A 25,230-nucleotide genomic window follows, 5' to 3' on the forward strand; every position below is an offset into this window, starting at 1 on the left:
ACTTGTGAACAAGGCTGCATGGGATTTCTCTTAATGCCGCTTTAGGTATAATGCCAGGAACAGCTTGCGAGATGGCACATTTTTTATTTCTTTTTTTATTTCTTTAATAAAAAATAAAAAAATCTCCCCAATTTCGTGGTATCCAATTGGTAGTAGTTACAGTCTTGTCTCATCGCTGCAACTCCCGTACGGACTCGGGAGAGGCGAAGGTCGAGAGCCATGCATCCTCCGAAACACAACCCAACCCACACTGCTTCTTGACACAATGCACATCCAACCCGGAAGCCAGCCGCACCAATGTGTTGGAGGAAACACCGTACTGTGCACTGCGCCCGGCCCGCCACAGGAGTCGCTAGTGTGCAATGAGACAAGGATATCCCTGCCGACCAAACCCTTCCTAACCCGGACGACGCTGGGCCAATTGTGTGCCGCCCCATGGACCTCCCGGTCGCGGCCGGCTGCGACAGAGCCTGGGCTCGAACCCAGGATCTCTGGTGGCACAGCTAGCACTGCCCCTAGATGGCACATTTTTGGGGGGAAAATAAGCATGCTTTCCTTATGAAACACCATTTTCCACTATCATGCTAGAGTGGCTAAATGCTAATCAGAGATGTTGCATATTGTGTTCAGCCAATCAGGTTGCAGCAGTCTGTTGTTCACCCCTGGCTAAAAGGGGGCACAACATCAGGGGTAGCATTCCTAGGCAATAGCCACTCTAGTGTGGTAGTGGAAAATGGTGTTTCATAAAGAAAGTATGCATATTTTCCACCTTTTTCCCCTCCTTCACACCATTAAATACATTTAAGGAGGTAATGGAAGCCTTTGCAACCTGAATGGAGAATGTTTTATGCACAAACCGGTCCACGGGGGATACGAGTGTATTACTGGCTGCATGCAATGCGTTTGGACGGTAAAATGAAACGACTCAATATCGCCATCTGCCGGGCCTTTGGGCTAGAAAATTACATGTTTTTAACTGGCTTTGTCAATAGACCTAATTCGCTAATTTAGGGCTCTATTCGAACAGATCCGCTTTAGCAGACATCCGCATAGCGGTTGTTTTGGCAGTGTTGGAGTGGATCTGCATTAGAGCTGTCAAATCCACAAGCGGTTCCTGGCATTATACCTAAAGCGGAGATTGCAATCGGCATTAAGAGAAATCCCATGCAGCCTTGTTCACAAGTTTGACCACTGGAATGTGAGATGTAATCTACACCTCCAATAGTCTGATAGAAATCCTCATTATTTTGATTAATGATTTTCAATTTGAGGGTCATTATTTCTATATAGACTACACTTTGTCATTTTTAACATCTAATGACAATGATCAAGGGCAGCTGCTCACCGATTTGACAGCTCCAACGCACTTACACCGCCAACACCCCAAAACCTCAGCTATGCAGGTTTCAGCGATCACTGGTTAACGCTTGATCTGATTTAATCTAGGCCTTAATGCACCTATGAGTCTCTGAACATCTCTGAAAATCCTAGGAATGCAAGATCCTCACTGTGTAATGATAATAAAAATACCAAGAATGATGATTCATAAAAAGCTATTGGACCAAGACTAAAGAACCATCCAAGAGGCAATTATCTCATCAATGAAGAGGGTTGTGGTTAATTTAATTCAAATTGCCCTCAGTGCAAAGGAGTGAAATCCAATTAATGGAGAGAAAAATGTATCAAAAGTATCTTCCCTTGATTGCCTGATAGCAATAGTATTATAGCTATCAAGCAGTCATGTAATTGTACAGACATTATGACTGTGTATTGTTGTAGTGATCTACATGAAAGGCGTAGCTAAACGTCACAGACTAGTGTTTAGAACATGTGAATTGCATTTCGCCTTGGAAAAAGCCAATGAATAGCCAGTAGTCAGTGCCAAGGAATGCAGCATAAATCTTCTAAATGATCCCTCTAACTGACTTGGTAGAATTACAGTGTGTAATTACCCAACATGCTCAAACTCCTAATATTTTGGCCAATGCAGTGGAGTATGCACAGGAGGGTCGTGTGTGCGCGCATGCATGTATTCTCATGCGTGCATGAGTGAGTCCATGCAGGGCGGTACGGAATAACACTCGTCTGTCAAGTAGTAGTAAATCATAGAATAATCTTTAGTCATTAGAAAATAATGAGGAATAAGTATAAAGCCATACATCATTGACAAGTATAATAGCCTAACTTCAATCCACCGCCCCAGGTTACAGAGCTGCAGAAATGCTTCAACTACAAGGGCATATGAAGAGAAGTGTTGAGTACATAGAACAAAACATATTTATTAAGTACTGTGGCTTTACAATGAAGACAACACATGGCAAAACGGGAATATTGATTGTCTCATACCATCCATACCAATCTTGAAACTCAATCAGTCTTGATATTTTAAATAAAATATCCATCACAATCCATCAAACATACATCTTCAGGAGTAACAACAAGTGTTAATTTGTTTATGTCTAAATCAATGGGGGAGAGAGGAAATTTTAATTCATTTATACTCTTAACAATCATCATTCTGGACCATGGAAAAAAAGAAAGTACACAAACTCGACCAGGAAGCCGCGCAATATTCTTCCGCCAGTCTCTTTCGATCAACTGCGCAGGATTTGGCACCAAATGAAGAGGCAGAGAGAGAAGAACGCGGCTGAATTGTACTCCTCGGAAGTGTAACAATATCTCTGGGTGTGTAGTTAAGTTTGAAATGTGCGTCCTTGGGAGCTTTTCTGCACATACCTGCTTTAATCAAAGCCGTTGAGTCAAAGCATAAATTCTTGTTTTTCTTTAGAGCGCGCGCAATCTGTTTCCAATAGGCTTTGGTGTTGGACTCGTACCCAGGGCAAGTGGCTGGTTTGGCCACATATTCGCAGTCTAAACTTGTTTGCCCTTTTTTACAGTTCACGCTAAGCACAAAGGCATCGTCGCCTGTCGCAACCCAAGTGCATTGCATCTTGTCTTTGGCGGAGAATTTGCCCTTGAACACATTTCCTTTGGGGCTGCTGCTTTTCTTATCTGGAGATTGGACTGGGGGTTTTGGTTGCTCTCCGTCCTTTGGTCCCTCGTTTTCTTTCTTCTTCATCCCCCTTTTTTTGGATCCTTGACAGTGAGCCACCATAAACTGCTGAGATATGCAGGCAATAACCAGCATGACGGTTAAGTTGGTAAGAAGTGTCATGTCCCGCTAAAATATCTGCAAATAATGGCATAGTTATGTATGTTAGTACAGTACAATTACCTCCCATTCAAATAATTGCTACTGTAGCTTATCACAACACAGCAGCATGCAGATGAGATTTATGGGGGATAATGGCGCATCATTTTTTAACACAACATAACAGTGGTTATTTTAGTCAGCTCACCTGTGGATTTGGGAAAATGGAAATGGTTCAATCCCGTTGTGACACCTCGGGAACGCGCACGTGGCATTTATAGAGCACCGACACACCTACCACCACTCCCTTATTCCACCAACGTGGAACATACGCTAAAGCGCACTGTTTGTCAGAGTTCACTTGTTGGTATCTTGTCAGAAGTCGTTGTCCTTAATTAGGCCTATACAGTCTATTGTCACTTATAACAAGTGAAAGCGTGCATACCGAAAATACACAATTGATTACACCTAAAAAAAATTATTCAGGACTTTTCTCTACACATGTTATAGTGTACGCACTCCGGCCTAGTAGAAGTGCAGTGAGCAACGCATTGACCGCAGCAGTCATTGAAAAAAATTATATTTGAAAGAAGTTGATACAACAGCGTCACTTACTGGGGAAAAGAGACACTGCACCTCAAAAAGAGTAGTTTTGAACACAAACGCGAACATGAATGTTTCCAATATTGTTCATTTTGACTTTTTCCCTGCTGGTATTTAAAAAAAATGGGGAGAGACAGGCTTTAAACCTAAAGCAAGCCAGTAAGGAACACAGACACACCAACAAGAATTAAGAACACACTTTATTCATTATATACAGACATTCATACATTGATTGTGACATTTCTGTACAATGAACCAGTGGTAGAGTTTGCAGACTATGCCACTCTACTATGTGAATGACACAAAAACCTTGTCATGTTTTTCCCCAACACAGCATATTCAATACGTGGTTTATGGTAATACAAACATACACATAAACAAACATACAAAAAATGGCAAAACCAATGGTGCATCTGCCTTAGGAGAGTACATTATAGGGTACCATAGGTTTGTCGAAATGTGTAGAGTGCTTTCTGACACAAAAACCATGGTACTCATTTTTGACAAAATGAGTACCACGCGAAAGACGATGGATTTAACTATCTGTCCATACCCGATCCACACATTCAGGTATGGATGCTTTCAGTTGTTATTGTGACCCTTGGAATTACAATTTCACCAAACATTTTGGATTGGTATCGGTCTCAATGGAACATTCACAACTCATGGTAAAATGGCTGGCTGGAAAGATGTTTGATTGACAGAAATGTCAGCACAATCATTCCCATGAAGAGGGTGTTCAAACTCTCTTCTATAACATTTTCTAGCAAAGTCCTCATCTGGGAAACCACTCTGAGCACCTCTTTAGTCAGACCTTTGAAATCATCTTCACAGGGAATCTAAATCTGGGAAACAGAAAGCAAAAGTAAATACAGTGAATAGGTTGACATTTTCTACTCAGTAAAACACGAACTAGACTTTGAGCTAAACGTGAAATCATATTGGTCATATTTTTATAGAATTGAATTAAAATTACTTTAAGAGACATACAAATGCTCATCATATTATCATCGTGATATTATACAATGACTACAATTCAGAAAATATCAACAGCCAACTTATTTCAACTGACCTTCATTATTAGCTCTGAAACCAACCAATGACATAGGAACAGATGCCTTGAAGTGACCGCCAACAATACTCTTGTGCAATCTTTTTGGCATTGCTCTTGACAGTGGGCTTGGTTGGTTTTGGAGTGGTTGGTTTGGGTGTCAGAAGCTTTTTCAGTACTGCTGTCTTTTTGTTCACTGCTGGTTTTGCTCCTGCGGGTTTTGCTCCTGCTGGTTTTGCAGCTGCTGGTCTTGCCTGCTCTGGTTTTGCTTGCACAGGTCTGGATTGCACTGGCTTTGTAGGTGCTGGTCTTGCTGGCTCAGGTCTTACCTGCTCTGGTCTTGGCTGCTCAGGCTTGGTTGCGGCTGGCTTAGCCTGCTTGACGATCGGTGCCTTGGGGGTCTCTGGTTTCGCCTGGGTTGGCTCCTGGGCTTTCTCCGGCTTTTGAGGGGTGGCTGCTGATGCTGCCTCTGGCGTGGAGGAAGCGGAGAACAACATCTGGGCGTCTTCCGGTGCCCTCTTGCACATCTGAGGCTTGATAGCCTTGGGTGCCTGGCAGGCGTTCTGGAGTTTCCTCAGGTCCCACATGATCTGGGTGAAATAATGGCGAGGGTTGTTGTTGTAGGAACGGCACATCTGGGGCTTGCCCGTGTACTCGCACCAGTAGGTTCTCTCTGCACCCTGGCATGATATCCTCAGCCTGGTGACATCTCCCTGGCCGGTGACGCTCATAGTGCACAAGTCCTTTGCCTTGTTGTTGAACTGGATGGGGTCCTCCCAGACACTCTTCCTGTTCTCTGCAGTAGCAGTGGTGGCAGCACCACCACCATTGCCTGCCCTCGTGTTGCCATTGCCGTTCTCGTTCTGACCCTCCACTGCCCAGAGGCAGCAGGCGAGGAGCAGCAGTGCGCTAGCCCAAGTCCACATGGTTATGCCAGATGATTAAGTGTGAGAGAGGGAGTGAGAGTGGGACTGCAGAAGCTGAGGGTCCCTCCTGCTATTTATGGGCTCAGCACACAAAGAGGGCATTCAGGTGAAAAAATCCTGGGTTACAAGAGTCATCCTGAAGAGGGGAGGAGTGTAGTGCAATGTGACTATAATTTATGGTTGTCTGGGGACTGTCAATGAAAGCCAGGACCACATGCGAAACCAATTGGGAGGGAGACGAAGGAAATAGTCAGAGAACATTGATGCCTTCAAGTTTTTTTTAACCAGGTGTTATATAATCGCCCATACTAGTATAGTATATCAGTGTTTCATTGACAAATATGTCAAGCACAACTTTGTGGATTTTATCGCTTGAAAAAAATTCCAGACTGCCATTCATTTTGAGAAGCTTGGCACACTGATGCCAACATAAGATTTCTGTAATGGTTCACCATGCCACATACATTTTTTCTCTCAGTTTTACATACCATTGGTATGTGTGGTAAGTACATTTCAACTCAACACCACAACGTGTCTTAAAATACTATGCTATAAGGACATGTGGAACTGTTCAAGGTTCATTGCTGTTTTAAAGTTAGATGTTTACAACCGTACAGCACAGCCTATAATTTCCTTCCAAACATAAACACAATAAAATCTGAAACAGAAGTGTGGAGAAACTTGAGGAAAGAAATCAGAGAAAACAAGAATAACCCACAATAGAGTTGCTGACTTGAGACAACGGTATGTATAGTATGTAACAGCGTGTGTGTGCGTGTGTCTGTGCGATAGAGAGGGTAGCAGCACATGCCTCTTGCAACTTTATTTTCCTAGCAATCAATCATAACGGGGGAGAAAGGGCTCTTTGTGAGTGACGCGGGGTCTGTAATGTAAACTTCCGGAGCAGGTTCGCTTCGCTTTGTAGAATCAGGAATCGCACTCCGTGGCCGCAAGCCAAACGAGGGGCCGGGCATTTCTTCCTCTCTCTCTCTCCCTATGCATGTCAGTGGCTACACAGGGTTTGCAGGGAGTACAAAGAGCTGCAAAGGTGGTGAACCAAAATATATCACTGCAGACAGCCTGAGGAACGATGAGCTAAGGTTAAGAATCGAAATACAGTTACCTAGGATTTGAAATAAAATCAGCTTGACTCCCTATGAAGTTTAAACTCATTACTCAATCTTCTTCTTTAACCAGTTGTACATTTAGGGTGAGGGAGAAGTGGTCATGTGCTATGTGCAGGTCAGAAAATGTCTATCTGGGCAGCACAGATGTGGGTTTGGGTGCCAAATGACTGTGGAAACATCAAGTCCTAGCCCATAGCAAAATATACTGCTCAAAAAAATAAAGGGAACACTTAAACAACACATCCTAGATCTGAATGAAAGAAATGATCTTATTAAATACTTTTTTCTTTACATAGTTGAATGTGCTGACAACAAAATCACACAAAAATAATCAATGGAAATCCAATTTATCAACCCATGGAGGTCTGGATTTGGAGTCACACTCAAAATTAAAGTGGAAAACCACACTACAATCCAACTTTAATGTAATGTCCTTAAAACAAGTCAAAATGAGGCTCAGTAGTGTGTGTGGCCTCCACGTGCCTGTATGACCTCCCTACAACGCCTGGGCATGCTCCTGATGAGGTGGCGGATGGTCTCCTGAGGGATCTCCTCCCAGACCTGGACTAAAGCATCCGCCAACTCCTGGACAGTCTGTGGTGCAACGTGGCGTTGGTGGATGGAGCGAGACATGATGTCCCAGATGTGCTCAATTCGATTCCGGTCTGGGGAACGGGCGGGCCAGTCCATAGCATCAATGCCTTCCTCTTGCAGGAACTGCTGACACACTCCAGCCACATGAGGTCTAGCATTGTCTTGCATTAGGAGGAACCCAGGGCCAACCGCACCAGCATATGGTCTCACAAGGGGTCTGAGGATCTCATCTCGGTACCTAATGGCAGTCAGGCTACATCTGGCGAGCACATGGAGGTAGCGGTCCTGCTGCTGGGTTGTTGCCCTCCTACGGCCTCCTCCACATCTCCTGATGTACTGGCCTGTCTCCTGGTAGCGCCTCCATGCTCTGGACACTACGCTGACAGACACAGCAAACCTTCTTGCCACAGCTCGCATTGATGTGGCATCCTGGATGAGCTGCACTACCTGAGCCACTTGTGTGGGTTGTAGACTCCGTCTCATGCTACCACTAGAGTGAAAGCACCGCCAGCATTCAAAAGTGACCAAAACATCAGCCAGGAAGCATAGCCCACTGTCTCATGTCAAATGTTCCTGATCATGTGTAGATAACATAAAACAAAGGACATGGTGTCCAAAATAGCGACCCCCTTACCCTTGAAAACTTGTAACGATTGGTTTCTCCATTGGTTTCTCAAGCGGTCACTGAGACACACCTCTAACAGGAATATTAATAAAAAAAGATCTGTGTACAAGAATGCAACTGAAAGTTTATTCACATTTGTACACTTTCAAAAAAACATACAGGGACACACATTTCCAATGGGCACCACTAGTGTCCCCCCACTATCCAGTGTCACCATTACAGTTATACCCTTAAAACAAACAGTAAACATTGCACCCACTATCTAACCAGATGGTGCATATAAAATGTCTGTCATTAGATCTCAGTAAAATAGCGTGTTATGTGATAATCATACACTTCTTAAGGTAAGCAGTCTGCAGGCATGAAGTACTTAAGTAGTAATCGTTTTTGGGAAGTGAAGTTCCTTTCCGAGACTCAATGGGCAAGATCAGTTATACCAATAAGATGTCCTCGCTCCTCTCATCAACAAGCCTCTATTGGATTGGCTTAATGCTATTTGATTGACAGCACATGGTAGTTAAGTAGGCTAATGTCCCCATCTTTGTGAGGCAGAATGTGGGGAAGAAGGAACATGTAAACAAGTGAGAACAGATGGGTTATATTTTTGGGGGTGGCACATTTTTACAGTATGTTAACGTTGTTCAGCATAGTCCACACGGGTGTCATAATTCACTTTAATCAATACATCTCTTATATACAAATGACTATTCAATACATTCACTCTTCCATAGGTACCAAAAGCTACTGTGGGATTTAAAAAAAAAGATTGAAACAATATATTATGCATAACTGTTATACAACTAAAGACCTGAGGCCTACAGTAAAAATAGGATTTGGCTCCAAATAGCAGTTCTCCAATTTAAAGTTTGACTACTACAATAGCCCCGAAAAATATCTTTATTAACGTGCCGTGTTAGTCTACTCAACATGATACTTTGCATTTACTGTTAATCAATGAATCAACTAAGGAATGTTATAGTCTCTTGTCATTTCTGTCCAGGTTCATGTGATATTCCACCTGTTATACACTGATATGAGATACAATATTTCCTCATATCCAACAAGACGGTGGACATCAGTCAAAATGCTATGGTAAAACTGGTCTAAAAGGCAACCGTCTGTAGTTTGCCTCAACCCGGTTTGTTTCACGTGATACGTCTCAAACGGCTCTCCTCATCAGTTAGTAAAACATCATTGCAAAGACCCCTCAAATACGAGCAGCGATGGCAATGTTCTAGTAGCAGCTCTACATGACATTTCAAAAGATCTTTTTCATTCACTGTTTGGACAACGCGAAAGAAGTACAAAAGGTTTGAGAGTACACAGCCGTGTAATTGTTTGTCGTGTCCTCAATTTGAACTCAGCCTCGGCTCTGATATTGTGGCCAGGCTAATGTAAACACATTAGACAGCTGTGTGAGGTGAAGGATGAAGGTCGACCGACACTGGCTCATATGTATGGCTTCCTTATAGTTTCCCCGGGGAAGATCAAAGAAAGGGTTGATGACAGCACCTTCTGTAGTGTCTGAGGGGGGGTCCTATTGGACAGCAGATATCCAGAACGGGCTGTGACTGGTTATTAGGATCTTGTCAGTAAAAAGATCCGTGCAGACAGAGGAAGAGAGGACCAGCTGAACACACACACAAAATACATCAGGTAAGGACCTCTTTTTGGAGCTTTGTCTTGTCCAAGGGGTGGGAAATTGATGGTGTCCTAAACATAGGTGAAATGCAATTTAATGCCGCATTCAACATCTGAGTAATAATGCACTGATGTAAAATGTATCATAGAAAATAGGAACAGTATCTACAAATATAGTGGAAACTTACAATCTAGTGTTTCAGTTCCAGTTTCCGATGGCACTGTAGAAAAGAAGATACTGTATCAGAAAATATTGACATTTAATTGCATCAGATTTTATTAGATATTTCAGATGCTTATTGCTTTTGCCATTGTGAGACTCAGGGGAGAAATGAAAGCAATGAAATGTGAGTTTTGAAATGAGAGAAGGAAGACTTTCATCTTAAACTGTAGAAGTCATTAGTAATAGCAAACACACACAGCGGGCCTGGTCTATTGTAAATTTATAGAGCAGTTACACGTGGTTAGACACAAATACCATCGAACCATATACGGTTTATTAGTGATTCCAAAAACAGCAATCCTCCCCGTAAAGACTTTCTACAAAGTCAGTGAAGCAGACATGCAAGTGCTAAAACAAGCTGTTGAAGAAGGGTGAATTGGGGGTTACAGAAGAAAATATGGTGTCAAGCAAAGGATGAGACGAGAGAGAAAAGACTGCCGAAGTTCTGGAGGTTTTTCAGTGTGGCAATGGCATGCAGACAAACAGCAGGAGAAGATGGCATGTAGGCACGGAAATGGCACGAAGAGAGTACAACGGGAGGGAAGACAACACTGATGAGGCGGAGGGAGAGATGTCGTCCGAGGATTCAGTGGTTCTCAGTACCTTTCTTGAGTCGGTCAAAAAGCCTGGGCCTCTCTCACCAGTCAATATGCCTGGGGGGAGCTGAGGCCCGTGGGAACCTAGTCATAGTGTCATAGGCAAGGATGCTACTGGCACAGGGGTACAGAAAGGGGGACAACATCAATGTCAGGAAAAGGGAACATTCGAGGGTCAACCATTTTGTTAGTCCTGTCTCTTGCTTTCAGATCCTGCTCTTGAAGGGAGCAGCAGGCTTTTCCCAAAACACAGAGAGCAGAACCACTCCATCGACACTCGCTGAGGGCTTGAGGCCATCAAGGGATGGTATGATGCCAGGGTGAATGTATGCAGTAAATTTGCCTGTGTGTAACCATACACGTGTTGCATATGCACTGAACTGAGGGAATAATATCCACTCTATCCAAACTGATTTTCTATTGACTTTTAGAGGGACGTAGAGGGTGAAACCATGGTCATGGTGAATTGATGATGATACTGGGTAGATTGTAATAAAAGACAAGCCATAGGTGGTCGTCTTAGCATGTTGGTTATTGTCATGTTCCCTTGTCTGTCATTCTGTGGTGATGCTCTCTGTGTTTGGTTCATTGCTTGGCCGTCCAAATGTACATTTCAATGAAAAACATGCAGTTAGAGGTTGTTAGAAGTTAGTCACATGAGCAGTTGTCTCAGTAGCACCACACCAAAGCAGACATGCTTGCCTCTCTTTTTGCCTCTCTCTGAGCAAAATGATCACGTGTACATTCACAGCAGTTTGCCCAATTCTAAAGAAGAGGAGACATGCAAGGAGTTTCACTTCACTTGATCAAGTCATTGTGCACAGAGCATGCAGTGGGTTAGTAATGCTCCAAAGATCATGTGAAACCCAAACCCAAAACACACAAGCGGTAAACAGTGGACTAGCTGGCTTGTTTGCGACCTCCCAATGCTGGAGCAGCGACCAGTGTAGCATCCAGCGGAAAGATCCAGCTGACCTCCAGATGTGTCTGAGGGGCTAGCCAACCCCTTGGGCATGCACTGTGTCCCAGCCACCTTATTTAACCACCCCACTGAGTGACTGACTGCCACCTAGCCAACACTGCCGCCCCTGCCCCAATCCCTCCCTGAAACAGGCCATGCAAATTGATTATTTCCGTCGGGCTGCTTTATATCTTGTTTACCTTGTCATTACAGGGTTTTGGATACCTTGTAAATGCTCAATATGATAACCATTATTACCAATTTCCATACGGAAACAAAACATTGCATACCAAAAAAACATGATGAAAAAAATATGACGTGAGAGACATGGCATGCTATCAACCCTCGGCAATAAAAGTTTTTCTCTATATAGGAAAACTTGGGAAAATGCTAGCGTCTATTCTAAACGTAAACAAATGTATGGTTCTATATAGAAAGTCTAGAATGCATAAACCACAGTATTTTATCTTACACCTTAACTTACAAAAACAAAGGTGGGCTGTAAGAATCAAATCAAAGTGTATTAGCAGATGTTATAGCATCGTCCAGGTTTGGTCGGGGTAGGCCGTCATTGTAAATAAGAATTTGTTCTTAACTGACTTGCCTAGTTAGGTTAAATACCTTTTTTTTTAAATAGCGGGTGCAGTGAAATGCTTGTGTTACTAGCTCCTAACGGTGCAGTAAAATGTCAAACAAGTACACAAATAATCAAATACTAAAAACAAGAAATCAGAGCCCTTAATGATCAACAAGGGGCACTTTTTCAAGATTGCACGCAAAGGAAAGCCAAAACGATACACCAATAGATGCATTTCAAAGCTAAAAATGTAAAACACCAAGAACCAGCACCAAGAAATCAGCAATTCAATCTATGTACAAAATCCACAGAAAAGCGCAGATGTACGGATGAGTTATACTGGAAGGAGAAAGGAGAGGTAAAATGGGTAAAATTTATCTTACGTTTTCATGGGAATTGTCTCAATGCTACAAAGATAGAAAAAAGAAAAAAAATGTATGAAATGCTCGGCAATAGAAATGCACCAAAAGGTTTTGGGCACTGATCAGATTACGTCGATACACGTCTTTGATCAAGACACTTGGTGACTTGTCTATCGCATTCATTCACTACTGTAAGTGCATGGGAGAGGTGAGGGCTACTGAAGGATGAATAAAACAATATGAATAGTACTTAATACGCAGTTTTTTTTCTTCATAAAGTGCAAAGTGCTTGACAGAGAGAAATGAAAAGTAAGGATGGAAGAAGATGGAAATAGTAGGAATGGTTATCACAAAGTAAAATGCCAAGTCCCAGAAACAGAGGAACTGAAAAGAGAGAGAGAAAGAGTTAAGTTACTGTTGCTTACAACTAGTTACTACTGCAAATGAACTGCAATAGACAGAAGAGGGGAAGGCAGAGATAGGGGAAGGACAGTAAGGCAAGATAGAAAAAGGGCTGGACCAGAGACAGGAAAGAAGCAATGCTATTACCTCATACTGAACTTGTCTGTTGTGGATTGAGTCAAATTGTGTTAATGACCACTTTGTAATCCTGGCACATGAGAACTAATCAGACTCAGACCCAATTTCAGTCTTGTTAATGCATATCATAGGGTCTAATAAGGAAGTGTTCCCCAAGATGACTTTCCAGTCTTAAATCAACATCCACTGTATGGCCTCTTTAACCAAATAGGCACGGGGAAAGCGCTAGGTGGGGTAGACCAATTGTAGGGGTAAATCTGTAAGCAGGATCACCATACATCAAACTAATCACTGGGTTGCACTACAAATTCACAGTAGGGGACGTCCAAACCTCAGCTATAGTTCACTTAAGAGGATGATCAAAGGGTTCTTCCAGATATGTGACCGACCGGCTCGATTCGGTCTTATGTAGCAACATTTGAAATGGTGTTTTTTTACAATGGATAAAATTAGAGACCCAGAGCTAGAAAATGGTATATCATACACTACAATTGAGGAACACTGGGAAAGTAATTCTGCTTTGAAAGTTGATAAACTTGTAACCACACTCTTGAGAAAATGGCCCTTGAATGTTTTGGTACCTACTGGAGAGCTCTTCTTTGTCTACACCCATTCAGCATCCTTCACACCCTCTTAAGCCTTAGCTCCACCCATCTCTTTAAGGATTCAAATGTATGGCAATGTGCTAAACAGAGTGAGTACGACAGTACTGTACTAAACAACCAAAGACATCAAGACTAAAGGCTGGTTTATACTACGTCTAGCGACATGTCTGTAGACAGTTGTTGCAGTGACATCATGAACATTCTATTGTCGTCCGACATCAAACTTGCTGTCGTTATGAAAAAGTATAAACACTAAAACAACAGGCTGCATGACTTCAGCAACCTGGTGGTCCAAAATAGCATAACTGGTGTATGTTTAACACCAATAAACCAACCCGTTTAAAAATGAATTTTGTTTATGTCAATCGAGCAAACCAGGCAACAAAAAGCAACTTTCTAAACAATGTTTTGGTTCGTTTCTAGCTTGTTAGCTAGCTAGCTAATGTTAAGTTAGCTGGCTAACGAGTTAAAATAATGACAATATCATATAGCTGACAACGTCTTCATTTAATTTGTATTCAATACTACAGGAAAATAAACTCACAACAAGATCATTATTTACAAGTTAATGGCGAGCTAATTACAGAAAATAGCTTACGGTTGTGAGTGTGATGAAATAAAAGCAGGCCATTCTACTGGAGAATTTTAGAACTTAGACACTGTCTCGTTGGCCTAACGTCATATCCTAATTTGACTTTGGTACAGGTCATGTTTTCCTTCACATTACCGTCTCTGGTAAACACAAACTAGATCAAATATAATCAAAGTTTACAGGATACAGAAGGTGTAAAAGGTACAGTGAAATGGTTACTTGCATAGTGGAGTCTTATGTTTAGACATTTAGCTAGCTAGCTTAACAGTTAACCTGTTATGGATAGGGGGCAGTATTTTCACGGCCAGATAAAAAACGTACCCAGTTTAATCTGTTTATTACTCCTGCCCAGAAACTAGAATATGCATATAATTGTTTGATTTGGATAGAAAACACCCTAAAGTTTCTAAAACTGTTTGAATGGTGTCTGTGAGTATAACAGAACTCATATGGCAGGCCAAAACCTGAGAAGATTCCAAACAGGAAGTGCCCTCTCTGACCATTTCTTGGCCTTCTTTAGCCTCTTTATTGAAAACAGAGGATCTCTGCTGTAACGTGACAATTTCTAAGGCTCCCATAGGCTCTCAGAAGGCGCCAGAAAGTTGAATGATGACTTTGCAGTCCATGGCTGAAAAACAGTAGCGCATTTGGATAGTGGTCGATCTGAGAACAATGAGACGGGCGTGCGCGTGCACGTGAAGAGTCCATTTTACATTTTCAGTCTTTGAACGAAAACAACGACTCCTGGTCGGAATATTATCGCTATTTTACGAGAAAAATCGCATAAAAATTGATTTTAAACAGCGTTTGACATGCTTCGAAGTACGGTAATGGAATATTTTGAATTTTCTTGTCACGATATGCGCCGGCGCGTCACCCTTCGTTACCCTTCGGATAGTGTCTTGAACGCACAAACAAAACGCCGCTATTTGGATATAACTATGGATTATTTGGAACCAAACCAACATTTGTTGTTGAAGTAGAAGTCCTGGGAGTGCATTCTGACGAAGAACAGCAAAGGTAATCCAATTTTTTTTATCCAATTTGGTGAGTACCAAACTTGGTGGGTGTCAAAATAGCTAGCCTGTGATGGCCGGGCTATCTACTCAGAATATTGCAAAATGTGCTTTCACCGAAAAGCTATTTTAAAATCGGACACCGCGATTGCATAAAGGAGTTATGTATCTATAATTCTTAAAATAATTGTTATGTTTTTTGTGAACGTTTATCGTGAGTAATTTAGTAAATTCACCGGAAGTGTTCGGTGGGAATGCTAGTTCTGAACGTCACATGCTAATGTAAAAAGCTGGTTTTTGATATAAATATGAACTTGATTGAACAAAACATGCATGTATTGTATAACATAATGTCCTAGGAGTGTCATCTGATGAAGATCATCAAAGGTTAGTGCTGCATTTAGCTGTGGTTTTGGTTTTTGTGACATTATATGCTAGCTTGAAAAATGGGTGTCTGATTATTTCTGGCTGGGTACTCTCCTGACATAATCTAATGTTTTGCTTTCGTTGTAAAGCCTTTTTGAAATCGGACTGTGTGGTTAGATAAAGGAGAGTCTTGTCTTTAACCTCTCTGGGCTAGGTGGCACCAAATCGTCCCACCTACGTAACAGCCAGTTGAATCCTGTGGCAAGATTTTCAAATACCTTAGAAATGCTATTACTTCAATTTCTCAAACATATGACTATTTTACAGCTATTTAAAGACAAGACTCTATCAGCTATTTAAAGACAAGTTTTCGGATTTTCGAGGAGTTTGTATTTCGCGCCACGCCCTATCATTGGACATTGGAGCGGTGTTCCGCTAGCGGAATGTCTAGATGTAAGAAGTTAACCATAATCCTAACTTATAACGTTATTACCCTGCATGAATCTGCAGGTAGCTAAAGCTAACCAACTAAGTTTGATGTTCGCTAACTAGACAGGTGTTTTATACAACATCCTTCTGTGTGTTCTCTTTGCAATCAAACGCCAGAATTTCCGGACATTCCACTGATTTCAAAACTCGGTCCTCCAGAATGTGGAGAGCATTAGCAACACTTTTGCAGATCTTCGTGATATCGTTCAAAATAGCCGTGTTAGAAAGGATTACCTACACATACTGAGCAGCTCATGTTATAGACAGACGCTTGCTACATGGCAGACCAATCCAAACTCATTTCTCGGCATGTCCAGCCCAACCATTATCTCAGCCAATCATGGCTACCTGGAAGGTTCCTTTTTCTGGAAGGTCTTTTTCCGTGGCTAAACAAAATGGGCTCGTAATTCAACAATTGTATTCTTATTTACAGATGCACACACGTTTGTTAATAAGGCAGATGAAAGTTCACATGCTCCAGAAGCCATTTCTGCCCAAAAAACGTATTTTGATTAAAATAATCTGTTTACGTTCAAATGCCTCTCCTGTGAAGTAGTGACACGCGACATACGACTAGTTTCCTGAAACGAGTCACATATGACAAACTGTATGTGATGACATAGTATTTAAAGTAACTGTTCAGTGTTCATAGATTTCTATGAAAGACGACCTATAATTAATTCCAATATGAGTTAAATCGTTTTCCTTTCAAAAAATGGTAATTAAGTATGTTAAATAGCATGTGTGGGCACACACCAACAACAGAATGGTGTGGCCGTATACCGTCATTAAAATACTAATGCGAGTGGACTGCTGATTGGCCAGCTCAGCCAATGAGCCAACATGACATCATGCTCTATGAGGAAATAACAAGCATTTTGTAAGATATAAGATATGTTTAAGATATAAGTTTGAGGTGGGTTTTTTTTTAAGTGTTTTTTTTTAAATTTTATTTTATTTTTTATTACAATTTATGCTTTGGACACAAATACTAGTATAGGACGAGTCAACAACATCTGGGTATGAGTTAACAGAATATGAACTTTTAAAAGTGAGATTTTCACTGGACAGTTTAGGATTAGAGATACTCACTCATCGTAAACATCCTCTGTGTCCATTCTACGGTAGAACTTTGCCAGTTTTACTGACAGGATGATGCTAGGAAGGAGGAATAGGGCACAGCAGCCTAGGCCAAACCAGAATGTGTTCTGAGAGACAGGGAAAACAGAGAGAATGCAGTATCAGTCAAAAGCAGTCCTAGGTTCGGTATACTTTCTCTTGATCATCATTTTTTAAATACATGATATATATATATTTTTTTTTTACATGATAAATATATTTATGGTTTTATGACAGATGCCATGGAACATAGCCATGGAACATAATATATCATTTAATATCTCATTACTGGGAAGATTTTCAACACTGGAGCCTGAGGTATGAAGTATAGCACCATAAACTGGCTACACTTCTCTGCACTGTCGACCGTGTATATTTATCTTTCGTAGAGGACTTTCCATCAAGTTGGACACAAAGTTCTGCACAGTATGTGTACCTGTTTGTGACTGTGTATGTTTTTGCAGAGGGGCCAGCACTGTTTACCCAAATCTAAAGGTGGAAAACACTGAGTCATAAAGTCTACATGAAGCAGAGTATGTGAGCGGAGTGGAGCTGGAGTTTTGACTGGAGCGTGGAGCGGGATCCCCAAAGGCTGGGGCGTCGGCCTTATCGCCTGCTCCATTTTCGCTCCAATAGCATTCCAGTAGCACTGACTTCACGAGCTTAGGGCATGCCCGGCCCAGCATGCATTTGTAGTCTACTTGTGTGCTGCTATCTATAGGACCTTGCTTTAGCTATTGTCATGGAGTTCGCTAACTATTTTCATGAAGAAATGAATAAAACACACAGGTGATAAATCAAGGTGACTTATAAAGATGAGGACCAAGAGCAAGAGAGGGAGCGTGGTGATCCAGTGTCCACAACTAAAGAACAATTGTGGAATCTAAGAAGACGTGTATCCCAAAAGCATGCTACGTGCACACGCTAAAAGAAAGGAATGAGGTGGGTAGTTAACTAAATGTGTCATTGTAGCAAAGTATTTATAAACCAAAAAATCTGATCTCCTAATTGTTTAGTTCATTCTCATTATATTATCTATACAATAGACCAATAAGCCTGGCATAATCACACGTTCAAGGAGCTTTCCGTTTTGACTGGGTTATTTTGCCTAAAAACCTTTAGGCCTACTGTACCCATATAAAAATACAAATAAACATCTCTGCCCAGCCTGGCAAGAATGGCCAAAAGTGTGTTTAGCATCCCCAGGGGCTCTGCAAGTGTGGAGAGGATATTTTTCGCTGCTGGCCGGCTCTCCAGGCACCATCGCCTGAGCCTTAGGCCACAGACTGGCCAAACTCGTGTTTCTAAAAATGGATTCTAACAATGGATTCAAAGGCACTAATAAGTAATTATTTTGTCTAATTTGCATTTAATTATAAGTTAAGTCACAGCCTATATGTGCAATTTATAGACTATAACGATTTAATACAATGACCAACTGTCACGGATCCCTCCGGAACTTTCATTACGCACACCTGTCCCCTATTCCCACTGATTAGTACTTGTATAAGTGTGCCCTTTGTTTTCCATTGGGCTGTCCATTATTGTTACTATGTCCGTTGGTGTGTGTGAGACCTGTGCTGTGTTTTGGGCTTTCGTGCCCTTGTGGATTGCGTAGATTATTATGGGTCTCGTCCCGTGTGTTAATCATTGTGCGCTTGTGTTATTTATTCGAGGTACTCCCCGCTCTTTTGTTTGGGTTTCAACCCTGTTCTGTATACGTGTTTGTTTGGTCTTCGTCCCCGTGCCTTTACACGGCACGCCGTAGATTGGGTACAATAAAAACCCTATTAAGCATTCCTGTGTCTGTCTCCCGAATCGCTTATACCAGCGTGACACCAGCCTAGTGTCACACTTGCAAATGCTTCACAATGTATTTCTTTGTAGGCTATAGCCTTGAAATAATTGAAATAAAATACCCTAAATAATTCCTTTTCATTCCTTCTTGGGCTCCCTGTCTGGCTCCTGACCTATTAAGAGTGTGTATATGCTGTTTAATATGACATGTAGCCTATTTTAAATTATGTTTGCTTCTTACATTCACCTTTTCATGTTTATTCAAATACTTTTCATTAAAATCCATATGGTTTCATTTCAATACTTCAAAAACAATTGGTAGGTCCAGGTAGTCAAAAAAATAGATAGGTGTTGGTTAAATTGTTTGATTTTAATGAACGGTGCGAATTTGGAGCGGCAGTTTTCTTTCCTGTGAGCACAGGGCAGTTTTTAGCGGAGCGGTAGGAAAGCACATGGAGCACTGGAGCGACGAGTGGGATTTCTAACCACTTAACTCTGCTCACATGATCTGACATGAAGTAATCATAGCCATGACATAACAGCCCGTAACAGCCCCACGGTCCGTTGTACGAGAATGAACACTGTCGGGATTCATTTGGCTCTGCGCCAATCACACTGATAGTCAAAGTGTCACAGCTTTACTCTTGTCACCATGTTAGGTAAGTAGTTCCATTCCTCCATCCCTGCCAGACACACTGTGCTGCTGCTGACCCTTCTCTACTGTATGAACTTTTAGTGTGGAAACCCAGTTGTGTGTAGTTACTGTACAGAGGAAAGACTGGAAGCACTATAGGAGCACTTACAGGCTCTTTCCTGTGTTGCTGCACATTTACATTTACATTTAAGTCATTTAGCAGACGCTCTTATCCAGAGCGACTTACAAAATGGTGCATTCACCTTAAGATATCCAGTGGAACAACCACTTTACAATAGTGCATCTAAATCTTTTAAGGGGGGGGGGGGGGGGGGGGTTAGAAGGATTACTTTATCCTATCCTAGGTATTCCTTAAAGAGGTGGGGTTTCAGGTGTCTCCGGAAGGTGGTGATTGACTCCGCTGTCCTGGCGTCGTGAGGGAGCTTGTTCCACCATTGTGGTGCCAGAGCAGCGAACAGTTTTGACTGGGCTGAGCGGGAACTGTGCTTCCTCAGAGGTAGGGGGGCCAGCAGGCCAGTGGTGGATGAACGCAGTGCCCTTGTTTGGGTGTAGGGCCTGATCAGAGCCTGAAGGTATGGAGGTGCCGTTCCCTTCACAGCTCCGTAGGCAATCACCATGGTCTTGTAGCGGATGCGAGCTTCAACTGGAAGCCAGTGGAGAGAGCAGAGGAGCGGGGTGACGTGAGAGAACTTGGGAAGGTTGAACACCAGACGGGCTGCGGCGTTCTGGATGAGTTGTAGGGGTTTAATGGCACAGGCAGGGAGCCCAGCCAACAGCGAGTTGCAGTAATCCAGACGGGAGATGACAAGTGCCTGGATTAGGACCTGCGCCGCTTCCTGTGTGAGGCAGGGTCGGACTCTGCGAATGTTGTAGAGCATGAACCTACAGGATCGGGTCACCGCCTTGATGTTAGTGGAGAACGACAGGGTGTTGTCCAGGATCACGCCAAGGTTCTTAGCACTCTGGGAGGAAGACACAAGGGAGTTGTCAACCGTGATGGCGAGATCATGGAACGGGCAGTCCTTCCCCGGGAGGAAGAGCAGCTCCGTCTTGCCGAGGTTCAGCTTGAGCTGGTGATCCGTCATCCACACTGATATGCACCTTTGCTCTGTTGCTCCGGGACACTAGTAAAATTACCCATTGAGCGCTTTGGTCCGTACGGTGTGTCCAGAAACATCCTGTTAGCAGTCCAAGTCAATTAGCTGGCGCTGGAACCTATGTGGGCTCTAAGTGACGGAAGGGAGGAGGGGCTATTTGTTTCATTTCATAGAGATGCTTCCTGCCATTGGGACCGTGTTGGTAACAAGGCCCCATGCGGACTGGACAGAGGGGCAGACGTCGAGATTATGTAAGGCTGGCTTTCATTTCCTTCTAGTCTCTTCGTCTCTCTCTCTCTCTCTCTCATTCTCGACTCTTTGTCTTTGCTGCACTCTGTAGGGTGCCTCACTGTGCACTGCCAGGTCTAACTACCTCTCACTGATTATGTGCTGGATTCCAGGGCCTGACTTGTATGTTCTAAGTCAGGCGAGGTTGGGGGTGACGTGTCTATGTGTGCGATTGGAGGGGGTTGATGGGGTGATCGAAAGAGGGCCTCATTTGTCTGATGGAGCTCTGTTGAGGGTCACGGCACCTCCCTTACCTCCCAAACCCCCAAACTCCCTACCCCCACCCATCTCCACTACAGACCCTTCACCTTACACACACATAGACCCTGTATCTCGCCTGAGCCTTCATTATATCATGCCATTAGCGTCCGCTAAAACCTGGGGCCCTCAGAAAGAACCCGCCTTGTCTTCTGGGCCTGGCTGGCTAGGGGGTTTTGGAGGAGAACACTGAGGGAGCTGTGTGGACCCATGCCAGTAGAATGTACAGTGTGTGCCCCCACACATCACATATTTTAGCAGAGCGCAGCACATGACTGTGTGAACATGGCTGTAAACTCTCCTGTAAACTCTCCTTCCAGACTCACATTAAGCATCTCCAATCCAAAATCAAATCTAGAATCGGCTTCCTATATCGCAACAAAGCATCCTTCACTCATGCTGCCAAACATACCCTCGTAAAACTGACCATCCTACCGATCCTCTACTTCGGCGATGTCATCTATAAAATAGCCCCCAACACTCTACTCAACAAATTGGATGCAGTCTATCACAGTGCCATCCGTTTTGTCACCAAAGCCCCATACACTACCCACCACTGCGACCTGTACGCTCTCGTTGGTTGGCCCTCGCTTCATACTCGTCGTCAAACCCACTGGCTACAGGTTATCTACAAGTCTCTGCTAGGTAAAGCCCCGCCTTATCTCAGCTCACTGGTCACCATAGCAGCACCCACTCGTAGCACTCACTCCAGCAGGTATATCTCACTGCTGGAGTGCGTTCCAATTCCTGCTTTGATCGCCTTTCCTTCCAGTTCTCTGCTGCCAATGACTGGAACGAACTGCAAAAATCACTGAAGCTGGAGACTCATATCTCCCTCGCTAGCTTTAAGCACCAGCTGTCAGAGCAGCTCACAGATCACTGCACCTGTACATAGCCCATCTGTAAACAGCCCATCTATCTACCTACCTCATCCCCATACTGTATTTATTTATTTATCTTGCTCCTTTGCACCCCAATATCTGTACTTGCACATTCATCTTCTGCACATCTACCATTCCAGTGTTTAATTGCTATATTGTAATTACTTCGCCACCATGGCCTATTTATTGCCTTAACTCCCTTATCTTACCTCATTTGCACTCACTGTATATAGACTTTTTTTCTTTTTTTTGTACTGTATTATTGACTGTATGTTTTGTTTATTCCATGTGTAACTCTGTGTTGTTGTATGTGTCGAACTGCTTTGCTTTATCTTGGCCAGGTCGCAGTTGCAAATGAGAACTTGTTCTCAACTAGCCTACCTGGTTAAATAAAGGTGAAATATATATATTTTTAAATAAAACATACTGTACTGGTACAATGACATGTGAACCCTCTCAAGAGACTAACCTCCAACCCCCTCACCCCTTTCAAGTTAGGCCCTGCATGCCTTCCTGTCTGCACCCCAACGGCCCAACAGACGTTTCAGGCATGCATGTTTTAAAAGGATCCCTTATATTGCGTTTTTAGTTACCAATGAGTCAACCAAGAAGCTGCAGGCTACAATCTCCACTGTGTCCACGATGTTGCTGAAGGGTTTGCAGGCCGCTACCTCCATGGTCAGCTGGGTAAACCATGCAAACAAAGAGCATATGTTACAGTTATACCATCGGCAAACAATTATGAAAGTTGTCGGTTGGAATTTATGGAAAATGAAGGGACGTTATAGCTTTACACTTGAACAATTCACGATTGATGACTAAGTTGATTGAAAACAAGTCAGCAGCACTGTCACTTTTGGCACAATTCAATTAAGTTGTGAGAAGCATTCTGTTCAAACAGTAAGACTGTAATTTATGACAAGAGATGCAATATTTCTGCTATATCTAATTTCCTTCTTATGCTACAGGGGGGAAAACCAAGGCATTAACAAACTGTTGGGACACAAATACTTACAGAAGTCCTGACCCACTCTATGTATTGCCTGAAATAACCAACAATGGTTTGCTTGTACTTTTCCGTTTCCTAACGGAGAGAGGAATAATATGTTAGCTGAGTTTTATTGTAGCATTGAAATGTAAACAATTACTGGGAAGCCATAGTAATCACCTGGTTGACGACATGTGTTGCATTCTGGGAGATGAGATACTGCGCCGCTTCGATGGTCGCCAGTACATCGGCGACTTTGTTCTGGAAAGAACAGAGCAAAAATAATGCTCAAGAAGCTTTCATAAGAGTCTATGGTGCTGCTACGGAGTCTTTGTTAAGTGTTTATGGATGTACTACGAATGCTTGATGTTGATTGAGTCAGCGTGAACTGTTGGGGCACATGATTCGTAGGAGGCCCACTTACCGGCAGGTCTGAGGCCGTCCTCTCCAGGAGTCTGATGCTCTGGTTCAGCATACTCTTTAAAGGGGAAATGCACAACACATGTTAACACCCCAGAGATTTAAAAGGTCAGGGTTTAGAGACATGAGGTCATTAATAACCCCTAAAACACACACCACTGAAACACAGGGGGGTGAGACAGGCACAAGCATCACCATGATGCTTGACGATACGGTTCTGCTGTTACAACACATATGGGCGGGAAAGAAGAGCAGCATGCTTCCCACTGGTAGGATACTCCAACAACACAACAACAACGCCATTTCATGTGGATTTTGGTCATGAGAAATGTGCTGCAAAATATGTCAAAACCCCAATTAAAGTGCTTTCGCATGAATTCGTAATACATTTTTTTCAATACTATTTGAACACGTGAAGACCGCTCGTGATGATTAATACTGTATGTGGAACACGTAAAAAGTGACAAACTCCATGCTGGTCCCAGTATACAGTACGTACATGGTCATTAGTCAGCACACGCACCAGAATATTGAAGAATAATTACAGGATTAACAATTACAGACAGACTAATCTACATATTATGAATGATTTATTTTTTACAAGGCATGTAACGGACCCAATCATGCTCATGCAAAATCAATCATGACATTCAGGTCTGAATCAGCATGCTGTACTAAATATCCTGACCTGAAAGAGAATGAAAGTGCATGGTATTGGTCAGGGCATGCCAGGGAAAGCCCCTTGGATTCGACGTACAAGAGACATGGACAACTCACACTAGTGGTGGGCACCAATATCAATTATATGATATGATATCAATAATTTGATATGGATATGAGCAAGGCATGTCATCACCCTCAACATTACAAGACGAACACAGGTCCATTGTGGAGACACATGCTTACCCTCGCTCTAACATATTTCTTGGTAGCCATTAGTTGAAGTAAAAAGAGTTAAAGGGGAAATATTCAAATAAAAAGATAAGACAGACCTCTAAAACTCAGCCTTTCTTGGTAACAAGATTACAGTTCGTGGAATTACTTTGAAGTACACTGACTATTAATGGGTATATTATTATATTCTGGGAAAAGCACATTATATGTGGCCTACAGTGATGTCATGTAAGTATATGTTGTTGGGTCCTTTTAACATATGCCTTTTAAAGAGTAAAATACTTGTGTGAGGTGTAGCAAAATATATGATTGATTTGCCCATGTGAATGTAACAATATCCTAGCTGTGAGTGTCTTTCAGGGTTCTAATGTCCTGACTGCACAACCATTGATACCTGGGTCAAATACATATATCAGATGTGCTGCACTTGGTTTGGTTTGCCCGGTACAATGCAACCAATGGAATAGTCCCAAAAGAGCAAACCATTTTATACGTACTCCCAAAAGCGTACAAATAAATCAAGCGCACCGCATACATTTTCAACTATTTGAAATTATCTGGCCATGTGTTTGACCCGGGTCTGATTCTTGTAGGTCAATAATACCTATATGTCTCTCTAGCTCTATAGTCTACAGAATTTGAGTGATACAGTCAATACAGACCCATAGAATATCCCTTTTTGGTTCCAGGTAGAAACCTTTGTGGAAAGGATTCTACATGGAACCCAAAAGAGTTCTACCTGAAACCAAAAAGGGTTCTTCAAAGGGTTCACCTATGAGGACATCCGA

The 25,230-nt window shown here is 42.6% G+C and overlaps 3 protein-coding genes across 15 annotated transcripts in view; all 3 read right to left on the minus strand.

Annotated features, from left to right (window-relative positions):
* Positions 1–2,258: 2,258 nt before the first annotated feature.
* Positions 2,259–3,399, minus strand: fgfp1 (Fibroblast growth factor-binding protein 1). The gene is given in 2 exon segments (NM_001141875.1): positions 2,259–3,190; positions 3,360–3,399. A coding segment is annotated over 1 exon segment (672 nt). The 5' UTR covers positions 3,176–3,190; positions 3,360–3,399; the 3' UTR covers positions 2,259–2,503.
* A 537-nt stretch (positions 3,400–3,936) lies between these two features.
* fgfbp2a (fibroblast growth factor binding protein 2a) lies at positions 3,937–5,797 on the minus strand. Its single transcript, XM_014211849.3, has 2 exons — positions 4,827–5,797; positions 3,937–4,599 (listed from the first exon to the last, which is right to left on the minus strand). The coding sequence occupies exon 1, from the start codon at positions 5,729–5,731 to the stop codon at positions 4,835–4,837; it is 897 nt and encodes a 298-aa protein (XP_014067324.1). The 5' UTR covers positions 5,732–5,797; the 3' UTR covers positions 3,937–4,599; positions 4,827–4,834.
* Positions 5,798–8,181: 2,384 nt separating this feature from the next.
* prom1a (prominin 1a) overlaps positions 8,182–25,230 on the minus strand; it is a 123,432-nt gene continuing 106,383 nt past the window's right edge. For 4 of the 13 annotated variants that reach the window (XM_082955858.1, XM_082955853.1, XM_014211859.3 and 1 more), the window contains 10 exons: positions 24,455–24,472; positions 23,553–23,606; positions 23,309–23,389; positions 23,156–23,224; positions 22,734–22,823; positions 17,138–17,253; positions 12,459–12,482; positions 10,545–10,648; positions 9,907–9,939; positions 8,182–9,790 (listed from right to left, as the gene is read on the minus strand). In XM_082955858.1, the coding sequence (XP_082811984.1) occupies positions 10,579–10,648; positions 12,459–12,482; positions 17,138–17,253; positions 22,734–22,823; positions 23,156–23,224; positions 23,309–23,389; positions 23,553–23,606; positions 24,455–24,472 (522 nt within the window). In that variant the 3' untranslated portion in view covers positions 8,182–9,790; positions 9,907–9,939; positions 10,545–10,578. The other 9 variants (XM_082955854.1, XM_082955859.1, XM_014211862.3 and 6 more) reach the window with 7 other exon arrangements.

This window comes from Salmo salar, chromosome 09, assembly GCF_965601325.2.
Source record: "Salmo salar chromosome 09, fSalSal1, whole genome shotgun sequence".
Taxonomy (NCBI): domain Eukaryota; kingdom Metazoa; phylum Chordata; class Actinopteri; order Salmoniformes; family Salmonidae; genus Salmo; species Salmo salar.